Below are 16,385 nucleotides of genomic sequence, written 5' to 3'. Positions count from 1 at the left end.
CACAACAGGGTCACAGTAATTTTTAATTTCTTCTTTTTCCTCCCTGATATTTCAGTATATCACCTGTGTATTCAGTAAGAATAATATTCTCAAATGATTGGCTAATCATTTCAATTCAGCTTACTAAGGTCAATGCAAAGTTAAAGAAAAGCCATGGTTGCAACTATGTAAAACTACACAATGGCATATTCATTGCTATCTGAATTTTGTAATTAAAAAATTTGCAGTGAGATGCTTTCATAAGTCAGGTAAATCCCATAAGGATGGAGCTAGCAGAGACCTTAGAAATCAGCAAATCCATCCTTCCATTTGCTAGGTGAGGACATGGAGACTGAGATTGGTGCAGGCACATTTTGGGGTCACCCAGCTGGACAGTGACCCTTCACCCTGGATTCTTGGCTCTGCAGCTGGCTGCTCCTCAGGCCGCACTACTCAGCTCCAGTCACCTGAGAACTGAAGCATTGATAACTATGTCCTCAATTAATAGCCTTTGTCTCTCCTAAGAATTGCATGTAAGAATAAAATTCCTACTGGTTCTTTGATTATCCTTTCTAACTCCTACTTTGCTCAATTTGTGGTAAGGACTGACAAATTGATAAGTCACATAAATCAATTCCCTTTTGAGAACCGAGAATAAGCTAACTCATTTTGTAACATAGAAGCTGCATGTTGTCTCACTTTCCTAATGAGCTAAACTTTGCCTTTAGCAGGCTGGTCTCAAAAATAAATACCTATGGAAGAAATATGATTACATGGAAGCACAACATTATTCATCTTCAGTATTCTTTGGCTTTTGTTTTTCTTTCCAGATATCTGTATGCCCTTGGACAGAAGGTTTGGAAAAGATGGAAAAAACGTTACTTTGTTCTAGTTCAGGTTAGTCCTTTTTTCCTGTTAAATAATCACTCTAAGATAGCAGCTGTCAAAATGTGTTTATGTGGGTTATATCTATCAAAATTTACTGTTTTAGAAATTAAAATATGTTTAAGCCACTTTAAATAAAAGCAGTACATTCATTACATGCTAACACTAAAGTTTTTATGTAAAATAACTGTTTTCCAAGGCAAACAATTTAGTGAAATAAGTGACATTGTTTTATGCTTTTGTACTCTTTACCCTCTGGCTTAATAGAAGGTAACTGTATTCTTGCATCAGCTTCTGCATTCAGTTTTTTGCACTATCAGATAAAATGTAGCCTCTGGAAAACTCAATTTTATACTATTGGGAGAAAAAGTGTGAAAAAGGCAAATAACTTCTGAATATTCTTATAAAGACAGTTTTGACCTTGTAGACCCTCTGAAAAGATCTTGGAGATCTCTGGGATTCCAAGACTATACCTTGAGAACCACTGCATCATTCTATATTTTATATATAAAGCATAATACATATAATCATTCATTTTAATATAAATATTATATTTGTAGTAACTGGCATTTTAATGCAAATATGCTGCCATTTAATGCAAATATGCCACATTTAGTACAAATAAGCCAAAAAAAATCACCTGTTCACATAAATATGTTTTTAAGTCAACTTGCCTGGTAGATATTTGTTTATGATTGGATTCTGAACATATATTATCAGAACGTGCAGTTTGGCTGACTCTTCTTTTGTAATCATGAATAACTTTGCTCATAGAACATACTAATTAAGTTAAATGTATATTAAAGAATACCCTTCTAAGTAATAGTCACTCCAGTCCATGATAAATCCAAGCTATTTTGTTCCCAATATATGACAAGAGTATCACTCTTAGAATTCTTAACACAAAACATTCTGTAAAAATCTCATTGATTCCAATGGCACACATTAAACAAGCTTAACTGGACGAGATCAGAATGACATGGTAAAATGCCAAGGAAGGAAAATGATCATTTGCTGTCTTCCAGCGAGTACGTACAGCCATCCATCAATTGCTGGATAAAATTACTTTATTGATGTCCCATGATAGCCTGGTAACTCCATGAAAAGTGTGAAAACTCAGTGAAAAGTAGTTTTATCTACATGGCAAACAGCCAGCCTATTTCTTTTTTTTTTTTTCCTAGCTAAAAGGTAATCTCTTCTTACGTGATTAGAACTAATAGTCGGTCAACTTTAATAAAAGATACATACACATGCACACACAGATTTAATTTTTTTATATAGAGCCCTAGCATTTGCTTTGAAAAAGGTTACCTGTTTGGGGTTGTGAGTGATCTATTTTTCAAAAACCTTTAGGCATCTTCTACAGTTTCCACATTTAGTTTCTTACATTGGTGCATGAATTTAAATGCATTTCCTAAGCAATTTTAATAGATATTTCTGGACACTTATTTATATCTTATGGATATATTTCACTCATATCTAATTCGACAAGGTTGTGTTAGTGACTTGTCTTTATCAAGTTTTTCTAAAGCATTCAGCTGACTTTTCATGGAAACAGCAGCTTCTTTTTCGGTTATTTTATGCATTTATGTAAAATCTCATTTAACTACATCATTTCAATAGCTAATGTTTTTGCATAAACTAGTTTGGGAACAAACCCAGCTAACTTAGTAAGCATAGATCTTAACTGGTGGAAGTAGGTATGAAAGAACATGGGAATGTAACCCAATAACCACAGATGTTTACTATGTTATTTGCATTAGTCACTGTTTTTTTTATTTTTTATTTTTTATTTGATTGTTTTAACTGATTTTTTGAATATGAAAGTTAGACTTTTGCAGATCAGTCTTAAGAGGTCAAATGATCACCTCATGCTTTTTGCCAGGTAAGGTTCCAAGTAATCCTTTGCCCCTTATCTTATTTTCTAGCATATGATCATAAGACTCAGAAGTTATAAGGCAAATATGTATACTTTAATTATTACTCATAAGAGAGTTTAGAAATGAAGGAAGGAATTGTAATACTTTGAGACTATTAATTGGTGTGTTTTGGGGGGAAGATTAACCATGTCTTTGGGGAGCTAAAAGTGTTTTCTCAATAACAAAAATATGCTTTACATTTTAAAAGAGTTATCTAAGTTAATTCAAAGTAGGCAAACCCATATGTTTCATAATTTAAATTTAATAAAGTACCACCAAGTTATAATGAATTTGAATTTATTCTACCTGAGGTTTCTTCTTAAAATTTGAAGTCATGTTTAAGCATTATATATTTACTTTCCACACATATATGTGCATATATCCACATGCATTCATGCAGAGAATTCCATGCCCAAATGTACTGAGAATCCATGTCAGTATTCTGACAAGTTTTAAACACAAGTGAATCTTCCATTCAATTCCAAATGTAATGGGAAGGCAAATTGAAGGTACACACTTCAAAATCAAGATGGGTATGTATGGAGATTCAATGAGAATGACCCATTGGGAGGAAGTGGGTAGTTTTTATTAGTATTTTTAAAGGCAGTTCTGATTCTATCCACACGTAGTTTGTAGGTCTATACCTGCAGGCTGCATTATTGAAAGGTGAAGGAATCATTTTCATAGGGAGGACAGTATACCCCTGCTGTGTCTGCCGCTGCCATCGGCAGAATGGTGCTCTGTTGATAATGTGAATCTCATCACCACTTGTGAGTGTGTATTATGAGTGATAGCGCTGGAAATCCAACCATCAGCTCAAGAATTTGTACTCATAAAAATTGACTGAGAGTAAGGTTTGGCCAGCTGCAAAGTCATTGTTCAAAGTGAACACTCGAGGAGCCACTGAGGTGAAAAGACTTTTCAAAGACTCTCATGTAAATATTTAAATTGGAGTCAAAAGGTGGGAAAATAAATGATTTGTTATTATTGAGTGTTTATTTGGCTTCTAAGTAAGATCATTTTGGTATCTGTTTATATTCTGATGCCAATAGAGTTATAGTAATAAATAGATCTTAATGCTCTCTAAGAGGCTTCTTTTTTTAATGAAGGTAAATTTTGGTTCAAGCCAAATTGAAAGAACAGTGATTTTGAATAATATGCTTGAAATACTACCAGAATTAAACTTGTATATGTTTGTTACTTACTTTTCTTGTGCTTGTTCGGTGTTTTTGTATTAGATTTGAATGACATAATTGGTGTAAAGTACTTAAGATACTTTAATATATTGTAGTTCATTATAATAAAATAATCTGATACCTTTAACACTCTGTATTTGAGATTTGAGCAAATCAATTATTACTTCATTTTATATTCTAATGCCTATTCAAAAATGTATGTCCCAGGTGTTCCATATTCTGTAGTTAAAAAAAAATTCTGAAGCACTCCCCAATTAACATAATTATTGCTATATTAAATCTAATACTCATTAAGCAATTACTTTGTGGCAAGCATTTATGTAAAACATTTGTAATACTTTATCTTATCAGAATAAGCCTATGAGGGTAGGTATTATTATTATACCCATTGTACAGATAAGAAAATAATACAGAGAGGGGTTTTGGAACTTACTCAGGATTGGGCAGTTTAGTAAGTGGTAGAGTCAAGCAAATCCAGTTCTGTCAAACTTCTATTTTCTCTGCCATACTGCTATGATTACATTGATGCTCATAACTACAGTTGATCTGAAGACAAACAGATACATGATAAATCACTATGGATCATTCATTTCATGAAGTACAAAACAGTGTTACTCTATTAGAAAAATGGCCAGGGAGTGATGACATAATGAGGCCTGTGCTCATGAAGGCCACTGACTGTGTGACATCATTGGAAACTGAGTAGACGTCTGTATTGTTTTGGCCCTGTATTAAAGTGTTCACTGCTTGTTGTTGATGTGTCAGAATCATGAGTTGAAGTTGCTGCAAACAACAGCAGGCTATCAGGACATAATGTTAATTACATATCAGCTGAGTTGGCATGGGATGTAAACAGTCAGCCATGCCACAGAGTGATCCATACCTGCTGCAGATGTATGAGAGGCACTCTGTTAGTGAGATGTCATCAAGATCTGCTTTCAACATAAAGAAGTGGCTGCCCATCCTATTGATTTCTGAAATATTCAGCACACATGGGGACCCACTACAGCTGACTCCTCTCACTCACTTGAGAATGAAACTACCACCTGAAGAACGTGAAATTCAGTTATATGCTCCAGGTTTAGTCTGGGACACTAGCTGATGTTTGCTTATGGCAGTAAGATAAAGTGAAATGAACAGACACATTGTTGCCAAATCAAGAAAATCATGGCATAATGACTTTTTAGCTTTACGCTTTAAATTGGATTAAAATTTACAAACCCAGGACATGCTCAGTGTAGGATAAAAATCAAACCATGCAATTTTTATGGTAGAAAATGAAAGGCCTCTTCGACACTCCTGCTGGCACTACCACCTTATTCTACTATCCTTTGCAAAAGTATTCAAGTAGCCATTGCTAATAGTGTGGGCTTCCAAACTTGTTTGGAAGGAGTTAGGCACCTTTAATTCATCACTGTGTGAAACACACATCCACTCATTCCTAATGGAACCATTTCATGTATTTTTATTCTATGAGTTGCTTTGTTTCCCCTTTAAAAATATATCCATGAGAAGTTGCCATATCAACATATAAGTATCTATTTAATGCCAGGTGCCGTGAATCCCAGCATGTTAGGAGGCTGAAGCAGGAGAATCACTTGAGGTCAGGAGTTCAAGGCTGCAGTAGGCTATGATTGCACCGCTGCACTCTAGCCTGGGTAACAGAGCAAAACCCTGTCCAAAAAAACCTTTTAAGTGAATAAATAAATAACTGGATTCTGTACTATAAATTTACATACTTTTAACAGTCCTCCTTGTTTGAACATTTAAGTTTTTTAAATCAAACAATGCCACTTCAAATGTTGTTTTTGTTGTGGAGGAGAAAAAAGTAATGCCACCATCAATATATGTATAATTCTTGTATATTAATCTTCATATATATCTGGGAGTATTCTTATACAAATGAAATAAATTGCTGGCTAAAAATCCACAAAAGTTTACATTTTGTGAGCTTAATGTTTTTGAAATTTATTCTACAAGATTCCATTTCAAATTGCTCTGAGTGTGTACATGTGTGTATTTCTATGTATTTGTATGCATTCATATGCATATATATGTCTTTATATCTACAGGTATGTGTATAAAATCTCCTACACAAGTAGTGTGCCTGAATCTGTGCATAGTGGAGAATCTGTAAATATTTGTTAAATAAATGAATATTCCTCCTTTAATTTAGGTTCCTTCCCAAACCTCTGTAAGGAATATGAAATTGACTTCTATTTGAACATACTTAAATCAAAACCTAGGTGTCATGTTTGATCCCTCTTTTTTCCTTATCCTCATGGCAGAAAAGATTGCTATTCCATAGCAAAAACAGCATTCCATTTACACAGTCATCTCCATCTTCTCTACTATCATAGTAGTTGAAACCACCATCATCTTCACATGGATTCCTACAATGGCATCCTAGCTGTTCTCTCTACTTCCACTTCCATCCTTCTTAACAATCTGTTCTTCACATTGTGAGATGATCTATTTGAAGCATAACTCGCATTATGACAATTTGCTGCTTAAATCCTTCCAGGAACTCCCTTTGCACTTAGAATAGCTCATAACCATGTCTTAGAGGAGGTCCTAAATATTCTGGCCTCAAGCTTCCTCTTTGAATAGTTATTTCGTGTCACTGAGCTACATCTTGACTTCTAAAACTCTTTCCTCAGATTAATTACAGTGCCAAGAGTAGGAGTTTAGCACCTTCAAGTCACCAGATAGCCCCACTAAAGGCACCTCAAATAAATATATAAACTGGGGTTATTTTTAAGTGTCATTGTTGTGTAAATACACCTTTGGATTAAGTCCCTTACTTTTCTTCCACCTAGATTGTTAGGCCACCCTTAACCCCCTCTATAGAAATTCTGAACATCTACAGCTTTTATTTTCCTCATGTCTGGCTCATTCCTTCATGTCCATTTAGGTATCAGTTCAAATGTTGCCTTTTCAAATGTGCCTTTTCCACCCAGGCAACCTGAAGTACCCCTCAGCTCATTCCCTGTCGCATTATTCTGTTTGATATTGTTAGGGGCATTTATCTCCAATTAATTTTTTTTTACATTTATATGTTTATCATTATTTTTGTTATTATCTCTTTACTCCTTCTAGAATGTATGTTCCATGAAAAGAAGGACCTTATCTTTCTTTTAGTCTACTTTATTTGTGGAACGTTAAACACTGCCTGGTACATGAGTAAAAACTAAGTATTTGTTAAGTAAATAAATGTATGCAAATCTTTCTCAACATTGTTCCGAAAAGAATGACTTTCTCTAATTTGTACACCAAATGCTAAATCTCTTTACACCATTTGGACAAGACAGTTAACAATAAATATTTCTGTCCAGTCTCTCTGGATCTTGAAGATTTATTCATTTTTCATGATTAAATTCGGCTCTGGTTTAGTTTGGTTTTTTAAATAACTCCAGCAGCACCTTTGGCCTCTGCCAAGAACATTTCCAGCTAAGGATTTTTAAAGCCTTAATCTTCACTGAAATTAGATGGTGGCAGTTGCTAAGCTGCCAGCTGTTAACATGATCCCTGCAGTAGGAATACAACATACAAACCTAAATGCTGTGGTCTCTAGAATCCCATAGTTAGCACTTACATGTGTGGACACAGACAGGTGTTGCACAGGTTGGCAATTGAGAACAAAATGGGAGGTTTCGTATACCAGATGCAGATACCTTGTGGTACTACAGCAACTTAGGTGTCCTATCAAAAGCAGTAATGCTGAAACCTGATTTCATGCTGTCCCCAGATTAAAGTCTGTTCATATCTCCCAATTCTCAACAAATCCATTCTTTACGGAGTTATTAAGAGTGGATTGGGTAAAAGATATTGAATGTTTGTCATTGCTGTGCTTCCACTGAAGGGATTTTCAATTTCAACATAGTAAATTATATAAGCTTTGTTCAGAAATACACAAGTAAGCTCGTAAATGAAAACAAATACCAGATCAGAATAGGTCAAACCACTTGTTTCTATCTAATTCCCTGGCATGTGGTCACGAGGCAGAGTAGAGGCTGCAAGACTGCCTCTAACTGGGAGCACAGGGAACAGGGTGACCCCTGCTAGTCTTTCAGCAGCATATTTTAACTATTAGCACAAACTGATACAGGTCTGAGTACAACTTCTCCAGATTATCTGTGAACTGGTAACTGGCTAGTAAACCAGCAGCTACAGGTGTTAATACTATTCAGGAACACCTGAATTTACCCTGTGGGATTGTTCTACTTCTGGCCTTGGGAATGTGATTTATCATGACCTTGCAAAGGGGATGGATAAAAGTAAGATCTCTTGGGGTACTAAAGGAACTAAAAGAAGGATGAAATATGGCAACATTTTGTGGAAATAGAACCAGGAATCAGCGAGCCCAAAAGATTGCATTAATAGGCTGTATCTTCTGGAGTCGATGTATTCGAAAAGCCAGATTGCACCTTTTTCAGTTGTCTCATGGGTCACATTTCCTAATTGTCAGTGACAGCTTTGTTAGTTGTTGGTATTTTATTACTCTTCCATCTGTACTCTTTGTTATCTCTCTAGGCCCAATTATCTGTGACAGAGTCTAGGTCTGCTGGGTGATGTTTTAGATATTAAACAAAATATTAAAGAAGTTAAAAGCTAAAGGCAAATGTTTCAATACTTTGCCATTTAAGTGACCATGCCTCTAGAAATGGAGTGATTCCTCTAAACCTGAAGTTTCTGATTTGTTGATTTTTGTTGTTGTATCTTCAAAGACTTGTTAAATTGGTACTTACAACTTTATATCTTCAGCATGTTAGAAAATAATTATCTCATTTAAAGCTAACTAAAGATACAATACTTATAGCATAAAACGGCAACTTCAAGTTGTCCTTCAGGTTATGTGAAGAAAAATGCACATTAATGTGAGCATTTCACCTCACGTGCTTTTTGACAACTAATTTATAAGGCTAGATTAAATAGCAAGTAAATTTTTAATGTTTTTGGTGGGTTACACACATCAAGTCTGTACTCTTCAACACATGACAAGATGAACATGTTGATTATGTAAAGAGCTTTTGAAAGTAATCAACATTTGGTTTTTAAGAAAGCAATAATTTTTAAAAGACATTATAATGTATATTTAAGATAATGTCCATTAGAAATAGACAAATGTAGCATCTAAAACTACATTTAGATATATTACCACTTTTCCTCACTTTCGCAGTTTCTTATAAATTTACATATTCTTCCATGAAGCATCTTCATCAACACAGCCACTGTGTTCTTTGTTTGCTGATAAAAATGTGAAAACAGACTGGGCATGGTGATGACAACTATAATCCCAGCTACTCCAGAAACTGAGATTGCTTGAGGCCAGGAGTTTGAGACCAGCCTGGACAATGTAGTGAGACACTGTCTCTCTATATTTTTAAAATTAACTGGGCATGGTGGCATGCACCTGTAGTCCCAGTTACTTGGGAGGCTTGAGGTGGGAGGATCACTTGAGACCAGGAATTTGAGGTTACAGTGAGCTATCAGTGCACCACTGCACTCCAGCCTAGGTGACAGAGTGAGATCCTGTCTCTAAAAAAGAAAAAGAAAAGAAACATCCCCTGAGAGTGAGAAGAAAGCCAAGTGAGGGAGAGCCAAGTGAGGCCAGGAGACAGAAGTCAGAAACATGGAGCATCAGCAGCCCTCAGCTCATTCACAGTGTGGAAGCATGTGGTTTGAAGAGAGTTCAATCCCCAAGTCAGTCAGGTGCTCACTGTGTTATAGTAACACCTGCATCAGGTACCCAAAATGAAACAATTATTCTAAGAGTCAAAAAGAATAAAGTGAGAGGAGGACGGTGGCTCCCTGACAACCGAATTAGATTCACTGGGAGACCACTGTGTAACAGGCATGCATTGTGCTAGGCGCTCCCACGTCAGTTTTCTCCAATTCTCTCAAAACCCTGTGAGGTCTATTATTGTTTTCTTATATTACAGAAAAATGAGATATATAAAACTTAAAATGATTTTTCTAAAGCCTTGTCAAAAATAAGTATGAAAGAATAAGGATTAGTAAGTCATTGAAGGGATAAAATGAAAGTGGAATTTGCATTTGACATGGAAGATTCATCTGTTAAACCTGGTTTATCTTCCCTTCACTTGCAGTTGAAATGCCTTAATATGATTGTCTTCAGAGAGGCCTTTCTGACCACACTATTGAAAACAGAATGCTTTAAAAGTCTCTTTCCTCTGCTTTGTTTTCCTGCAAAACAATTCACCACCCAAAATTATTTTCAGTAGCTCCTTAATTGTAATTCACTTATCTTCTCCATTCTCACTGTGTGAGATGGCTTTTTCCCCCCAATTCTGAGGCACTGTTGTTTACCCAAAGCCTGGAAGAATTCACTGTAGATGCATGATAAATATTTGGTGGATGAATAAGTGCACGGATGAATAAGTGCACGGGTGAATGAATGAGAGGGAGGAAAAAAGTACCCATAAGAACACAAGGGGATATACAGAGGTTATAAATACACAAGAAACTAAATTCAGTAACTTACTATTTTGTTTAGTATGACTAATCCACGGATCTCAAAAGACATCAAGGAAGGAGTATATCTCTGTAAAAGACAACATAGGAAAGAGCAATCATATTAGTCTTTAACTGTTTTGCCAATATGTCCCTTAAAATAATTTTATACAACTCTAGATCCTCCTGAGTCTTTCATCATGAGTTTGAATAGTTGCAGTGGATACCAGTTTCTAAGATAAAACCACTAAATCATTCAGCAACATGTTCAATAGAATCTAAATACTTTTGTGATTTTATATCTACTTGCAATCTTTGAAAATTTTATTGGCCGTACACAGTGGCTCATGCATGTAATCCCAGCATTTGGGGAGGCCGAGGTGGGCAGATCACAAGGTCAGGAGTTCAAGATCAGGTGGCCAGCCTGGTGAAACCCCGTCTCTACCAAAAATACAAAAATTAGCCAGCCAGGCATGGTGGCACGTGCCTGTAATCCCAGCTACTCGTGAGACTGAGGCAGGAGAATTGCTTGAACCCGGGAGGCGGAGGTTGCAGTGAGCCGAGATCATGCCACTGCACTCCAGCCTGGGCGACAGAGTGAGACCCTGTCTCAAAAAAAAAAAGAAATTTAGTTTTTTTCTCCTCGAAGTCTTATTTCTATTGTGCTTTCCCAGCAGAATATTATTCTTATGAAATAAGTGTTATGGCTCAAAATCTTGATCACTCTATCATGCTTCTCTACAATTGAAGTCTATAAAATTGGACTTAAAAAAAGTTTCTATAACCAAAAAGCCCCCCAAAAAAAGAAAAAATATACAATTCACATTGCTGAACATATTTAAAGGAGAATTCTTGACATTTGAGAGATAAATGAGTATGACTTCAGAAATGTGAAACTTAAGATGTAGAAGAATTAGAATAGTAATAAAAAAATATAGTTTATTTTACTCTTGTAATATTTTCGCAACTCAATTAAACATGAAAATGATTCCTGAAATAGGTTATAGAAATATAATTAAGTAGTTATTACAAAATGTGAATCCTAAACTCTAGAGTTTGTCAAAATAATGAATGGAAAAATAAAACAAGTTCTATTCCTCATGTTATATACAGCCAGTGAAAAAATTATTTTTTCAATAAATAGAGAAAATATGGGTTATATCTTTAAAATTTTTTAAAGAAACTATTATAATATAAAAATTAAATGCTAAGAAAACTTTAATTACCAAATAATAGAAGATAAAGAGGATAAAAAAGCGAGACAAAATATATTAGTTCTTATTATAAATAAGTTAAATGGACCTGTTAACAGTCAGATTCTCAGAATGAAATAATAATCTAAAGGGATGACAATATTAATTTCAGAATGAAATTTAAGAGAAAAACACCTCCAAAAATTACAATTTTATGTTAAGGATATTAACAATTACTATAAAACAAATGATGGTGACTTATTGAACACATACCTGAGAAAAGAGAAATAATAAAGGTGTAATGCCTTGAATTATTTGCTATTCAGTTCACTTTTCTCTTTCTCCAACACCTTTAGTGATTTTTGATCATAGATTCAGTGCTATCTGAAACAATAACTTTGCCAGAAATTAAGAAGCAGTTGTCTTGCTATTCAGGAATACGGTTGTTTTTAAGTTTCAGAATGAGAATGTATAAAATAATATGCTGTATTGAAAAGAATCTCCATTGAACTACAGAGAGTTGTGTTGTAGACTCAAGGTGACCTTTTTTTTTTTTTTTTTTGAAGCGGAGTCTTACTCTGTCAACCAGGCTGGGGTGCAGTGGTGGTGCGATCTCAGCTCACTGCAACCTCCACCCACCAGGTTCAAGCAATTCTCCTGCCTTAGCCTCCCCAGTAGCTGGGACTACAGGTGTGTGCCACCACGCCCAGCTAATTTTTTGTATTTTTAGTAGAGATGGGGTTTCACTACCGGCTCTATGATACATTTTCTTTGGTGTTAGCCAGGATGGTCTCGATCTCCTGATCTTATGATCTGCCTGCCTCGGCCTCCAAAGCACTGGGATTACAGGCGTGAATCACCATGCCCGGCCAAGGTGACCCTTTTTATCTGGGTGACCTTGGAAAGTTACTTCCCTCATCAATGAAAGCTGAAGTTTAGACGACAATCTCAAGAGCCCAGACCTTGTGTCTCAATGCTAGTGTGAGAGAATTACTCGGAGTATAATATTTCATTTTCTTTTCAATGAAGCTTGGTTCTTTAACTACTTATGATTTAGTGAGTTTTGAATCCTCTAAACATCATAGTTTTAAATTTCCAAATGTAATATCTTCTAATCCTTGCTACATACTCAACATCTATAATTCTGTCACATGTAATAATGATTTTTTGTTTTTGAGACAGAGTTCACTCTGTCACCCAGACTGGAGTTCAGTGGTGCCATCATGACTCACTGCCACCTTGAATCCCTGGACTTAAGTGATCCTCCCACCTTATCCTCCCAAGTAGCTGGGACTACAGGCATACGCCATCATGCCTAGCTGATTTTTAAAGTTTTTTTTAGAGATGGGGGTCTCGTTTTGTTGCCTAGGCTGGTCTTGAACTCCTGGCCTCAAGTGTTCATCTCACCTTGGCCTCCCAAAGTGCTGGGATTCCAGATACAAGCCACTGTGCCTGGCCTAGATTTAGTATTAAATTATACATTTTATTATGTTCTATTACAATTCCAAAAACACCACTTTTTCCTGACTTGTTTTCAGTTCACAATACCTTTCAATATTTTTGCTTTACCTTTTTCTCCAAGTACTAATACATAAAATATAAAAATATCTCACCACTTACATAAGCCAGATATTTTTGTGAAGGTAAGAATGTCTTTGTAATGTGAATAATAACTCCCTAATTAGTTGTTTCCTAAATTATTGTTTTTGATTCTGTGTTAATTTTGTTTTTTTTCCCAAATTTCCTTAGTATTTTGATGTCTTTCTTGTAACTATGGTCACATCATAGCTATCTACATATCCTGAAAGGGTAAGCCTGGTTTCTCCATGGCTCTGACATCTGTGTCCATAACATAACGGGGTGCTCAAGACCTACTTGCATGAGGGAATGTTTATTGCTTCTTGAGTGTTTTCAGTGGAGTGTATGACATTTAAAAATCAAATGTCATTTGTTATAGTAAGTGGAAGAGGATACGTTTAAGAGTACAACTTGAGTTATGTGCGCTGTTAAACTGTTAGTGTTTTTTTTTTTTAACAAGATAAATATGTGGTTTATACTTTCAAAAATAGTACATTTTCAAATATGGCAGAATATTTACTGAATTGAAATAAATTAAATTTCATGCCAAAATACAGAAGCAGGGACTCTGTGCCACACACTGTGGAAGCCATTTTATACATATTATGAAGAAACTGAGTCAAAAACAAAGAAATGACAAACAAGGTTAGAATGGTAAAGGGAACAAATTTGTAAAAAAATTGGAAAAAAGAGTAGGGGTTTATTAGATTGAGAAATAGGTAGGAATGAAATTTTAAACCTAAAGGTGATATTCTTCTGCTTGGCAGTTCGGGTGAAGAACTGAATTAAAGTGGGTGAGTCTTGCTGGATGGTCCATCTGGAGTACTTTACGCAGCAGTAGCTGTAGATTGCAGCTAGTCATTGATGGAGATGTTTGTGAGCCATGCAGGGAAGGCAGACCTTCCCATGCCCTTCATCTCTCTCCCAGCAGGTTCCAGATTGTTCATGTGGTGATGTGTCAGGAGACTTTTTTTAGTCAGGTTTTTAAGATTCTTCCAAATAAGAGAAGGAGATGAGACACTTGTGAATTAGCTGCTCAATATATTTTCTATTATTTCAATAGTTGACTATAAAAGTATTTGTAAAGGTCCCCGGTGTTGAATAATTATAATTTAAATATGCATAAGACACATTTTACACAGTGTGTTTAGTTGCATACACTAACCCCATCATAATAGTTTCTTCTTTTCCTTTCTGAAATGTAGTGAAAAGGACTTACACAGTTTTTCTCATACATATAAAAGTTAGACTTACTATTCGGAAAGTTCATAAAGCAAAATTAAAATTAAAGGATTGGTCAAAAGATTTAAATTGGTAGTTTTGGCTAGACTTAAAGGTAATAGTAAGAATTCCTTTTCGGCCAATACCTAGAAATGCTGAATAAAATATAGTGCCCATCTTTTTAAATACGTAGGTCAACTGAAAGAAAAAAAGAAAAACTTTAGAGACCAAAAACAACTAGAATGGTTGTGATTGTGAGTTGACATTGTGGCTACAGTAGTGCTGGAATTTGAAATTAGTGGATGTTGATGTTGTTAGGCAGGCACTTGGGGTTTTATTGCTCATGCAGAGAAAGAAAACATACCATGAAGTATTCTTAAGGTAAGTATTTGGAACAGAGAACTTATAAAGAACTTAAAAGAACCAGATCTCAGTGAAATGATGAACTAGGAAAAAAAATCTGCCCTTGGGCAATTAATCTTGTGTTTGGGCTTAAGCTCTGAATGTGCAGAAAAATTAACCCTCAGAATTTTTAAGTATTAGCTTGTACTCAAAGAATGTTGAAGTCCCAGTTTATTTTATTAAATATAAGGGAAATACCTAAGTTAGGAAATTAACATGAAAAGCACTCCTGAATTGGTGATGACCATGGAGCAGCTGGCATTTTTAAAAGTTGCTTTTTCAGTCGGGAGCAAGATGGCCAAATAGGAACAGCTCCAGCCTCCAGCTCCCAGTTCGAGCAACACAGAAGACGGGTGATTTCTGCATTTTCAACTGACCTACCGGGTTCATCTCACTGGGGAGTGCTGGACGATCCGTGCTGAGCAGCTAGTGCAGCCTAACCAGCGAGAGCTGAAGCAGGGCGAGGCATCCCCTCACCTGGGCATCCCCTCACCTGGGAAGCGCAAGGGGTAAGGGAATCCCTTTTCCTAGCCAAGGGAAACTGGGACACACAACACCTGGAAAATCGGGTAACTCCCACCCTAATACTGCGCTTTACCAAGGGTCTTAGCACACAGCACACCAGGAGATTATATCCCACACCTGGCCCGGAGGGTCGCACACCCACGGAGCCTCCCTCCTTACTAGCAGAACAGTCTGAGACCTAACTGCAAGATGGCAGCAAGGCTGGGGGAGGGCGCCCGCCATTGCTGAGGCTTAAGTAGGTAAACAAAGCCTCCAGGAAGTTCGAACTGGGTGGAGCCCACCTCAGCTCAAGGAGGCCTGCCTGTCTCTGTAGACTCTACCTCTGGGTGGCGTCTGACAGCTTTGAAGAGAGCAGTGGCTCTCCCAGCATGGAGGTTGAGATCTGAGAACGGACAGACTGCCTGCTTAAGTGGGTCCCTGACCCCTGAGTAGCCTAACTGGGAGACATCCCCCACTAGGTGCAGACCGACACCTCACACCTCACACAGCAGGGTACACCTCTGAGACGAAGCTTCCAGAGCAAGAATCACAGCAACACTCGCTGTTCAGCAATATTCTATCTTCTGCAGCCTTTGCTGCTGACACCCAGGCAAACAAGGTCTGGAGTGGACCTCAAGCAATCTCTAACAGACCTATAGCTGAGGGTCCTGACTGTTAGAAGGAAAACTAATAAACAGAAAGGACACCCACACCAAAACCCCATCAGTATGTCACCAGCATCAAAGACCAGAGGCAGATAAAACCACAAAGATGGGGAAAAAGCAGGGCAGAAAAGCTGGAAATTCAAAAAATCAGAGCGCATCTCCCCCTCCAAAGGAGCGCAGCTCATCACCAGCAACGAATCAAAACTGGAAGGAGAATGACTTTGATGAGTTGAGAGGAGAAGGCTTCAGTCGATAAAAGTTCTCAGAGCTAAAGGAGGAACTACATACCCAGTGCAAAGAAACTAAAAATCTTGAAAAAAGAATGGAAGAATGGATAACTAGAATAATCAATGCAGAGAAGGCCATAAA

At 36.6% G+C, this 16,385-nt stretch overlaps 1 protein-coding gene across 2 annotated transcripts in view; it reads left to right on the top strand.

Annotated features, from left to right (window-relative positions):
* CADPS2 (Ca++-dependent secretion activator 2) overlaps positions 1-16,385 on the top strand; it is a 571,469-nt gene that overhangs the window by 356,181 nt on the left and 198,903 nt on the right. For both annotated transcript variants that reach the window (XM_011937408.1, XM_011937407.1), the window contains exon 9: positions 810-876. In XM_011937408.1, the coding sequence (XP_011792798.1) occupies positions 810-876 (67 nt within the window). The remainder of the gene's footprint in view (positions 1-809; positions 877-16,385) is intronic.

Source organism: Colobus angolensis, unplaced genomic scaffold (genome assembly GCF_000951035.1).
Source record: "Colobus angolensis palliatus isolate OR3802 unplaced genomic scaffold, Cang.pa_1.0 Scaffold163, whole genome shotgun sequence".
NCBI lineage: Eukaryota > Metazoa > Chordata > Mammalia > Primates > Cercopithecidae > Colobus > Colobus angolensis.
The sequence above is the reverse complement of the archived record's forward strand: the minus strand, read 5'-3'. Positions and strand labels throughout refer to the sequence as shown.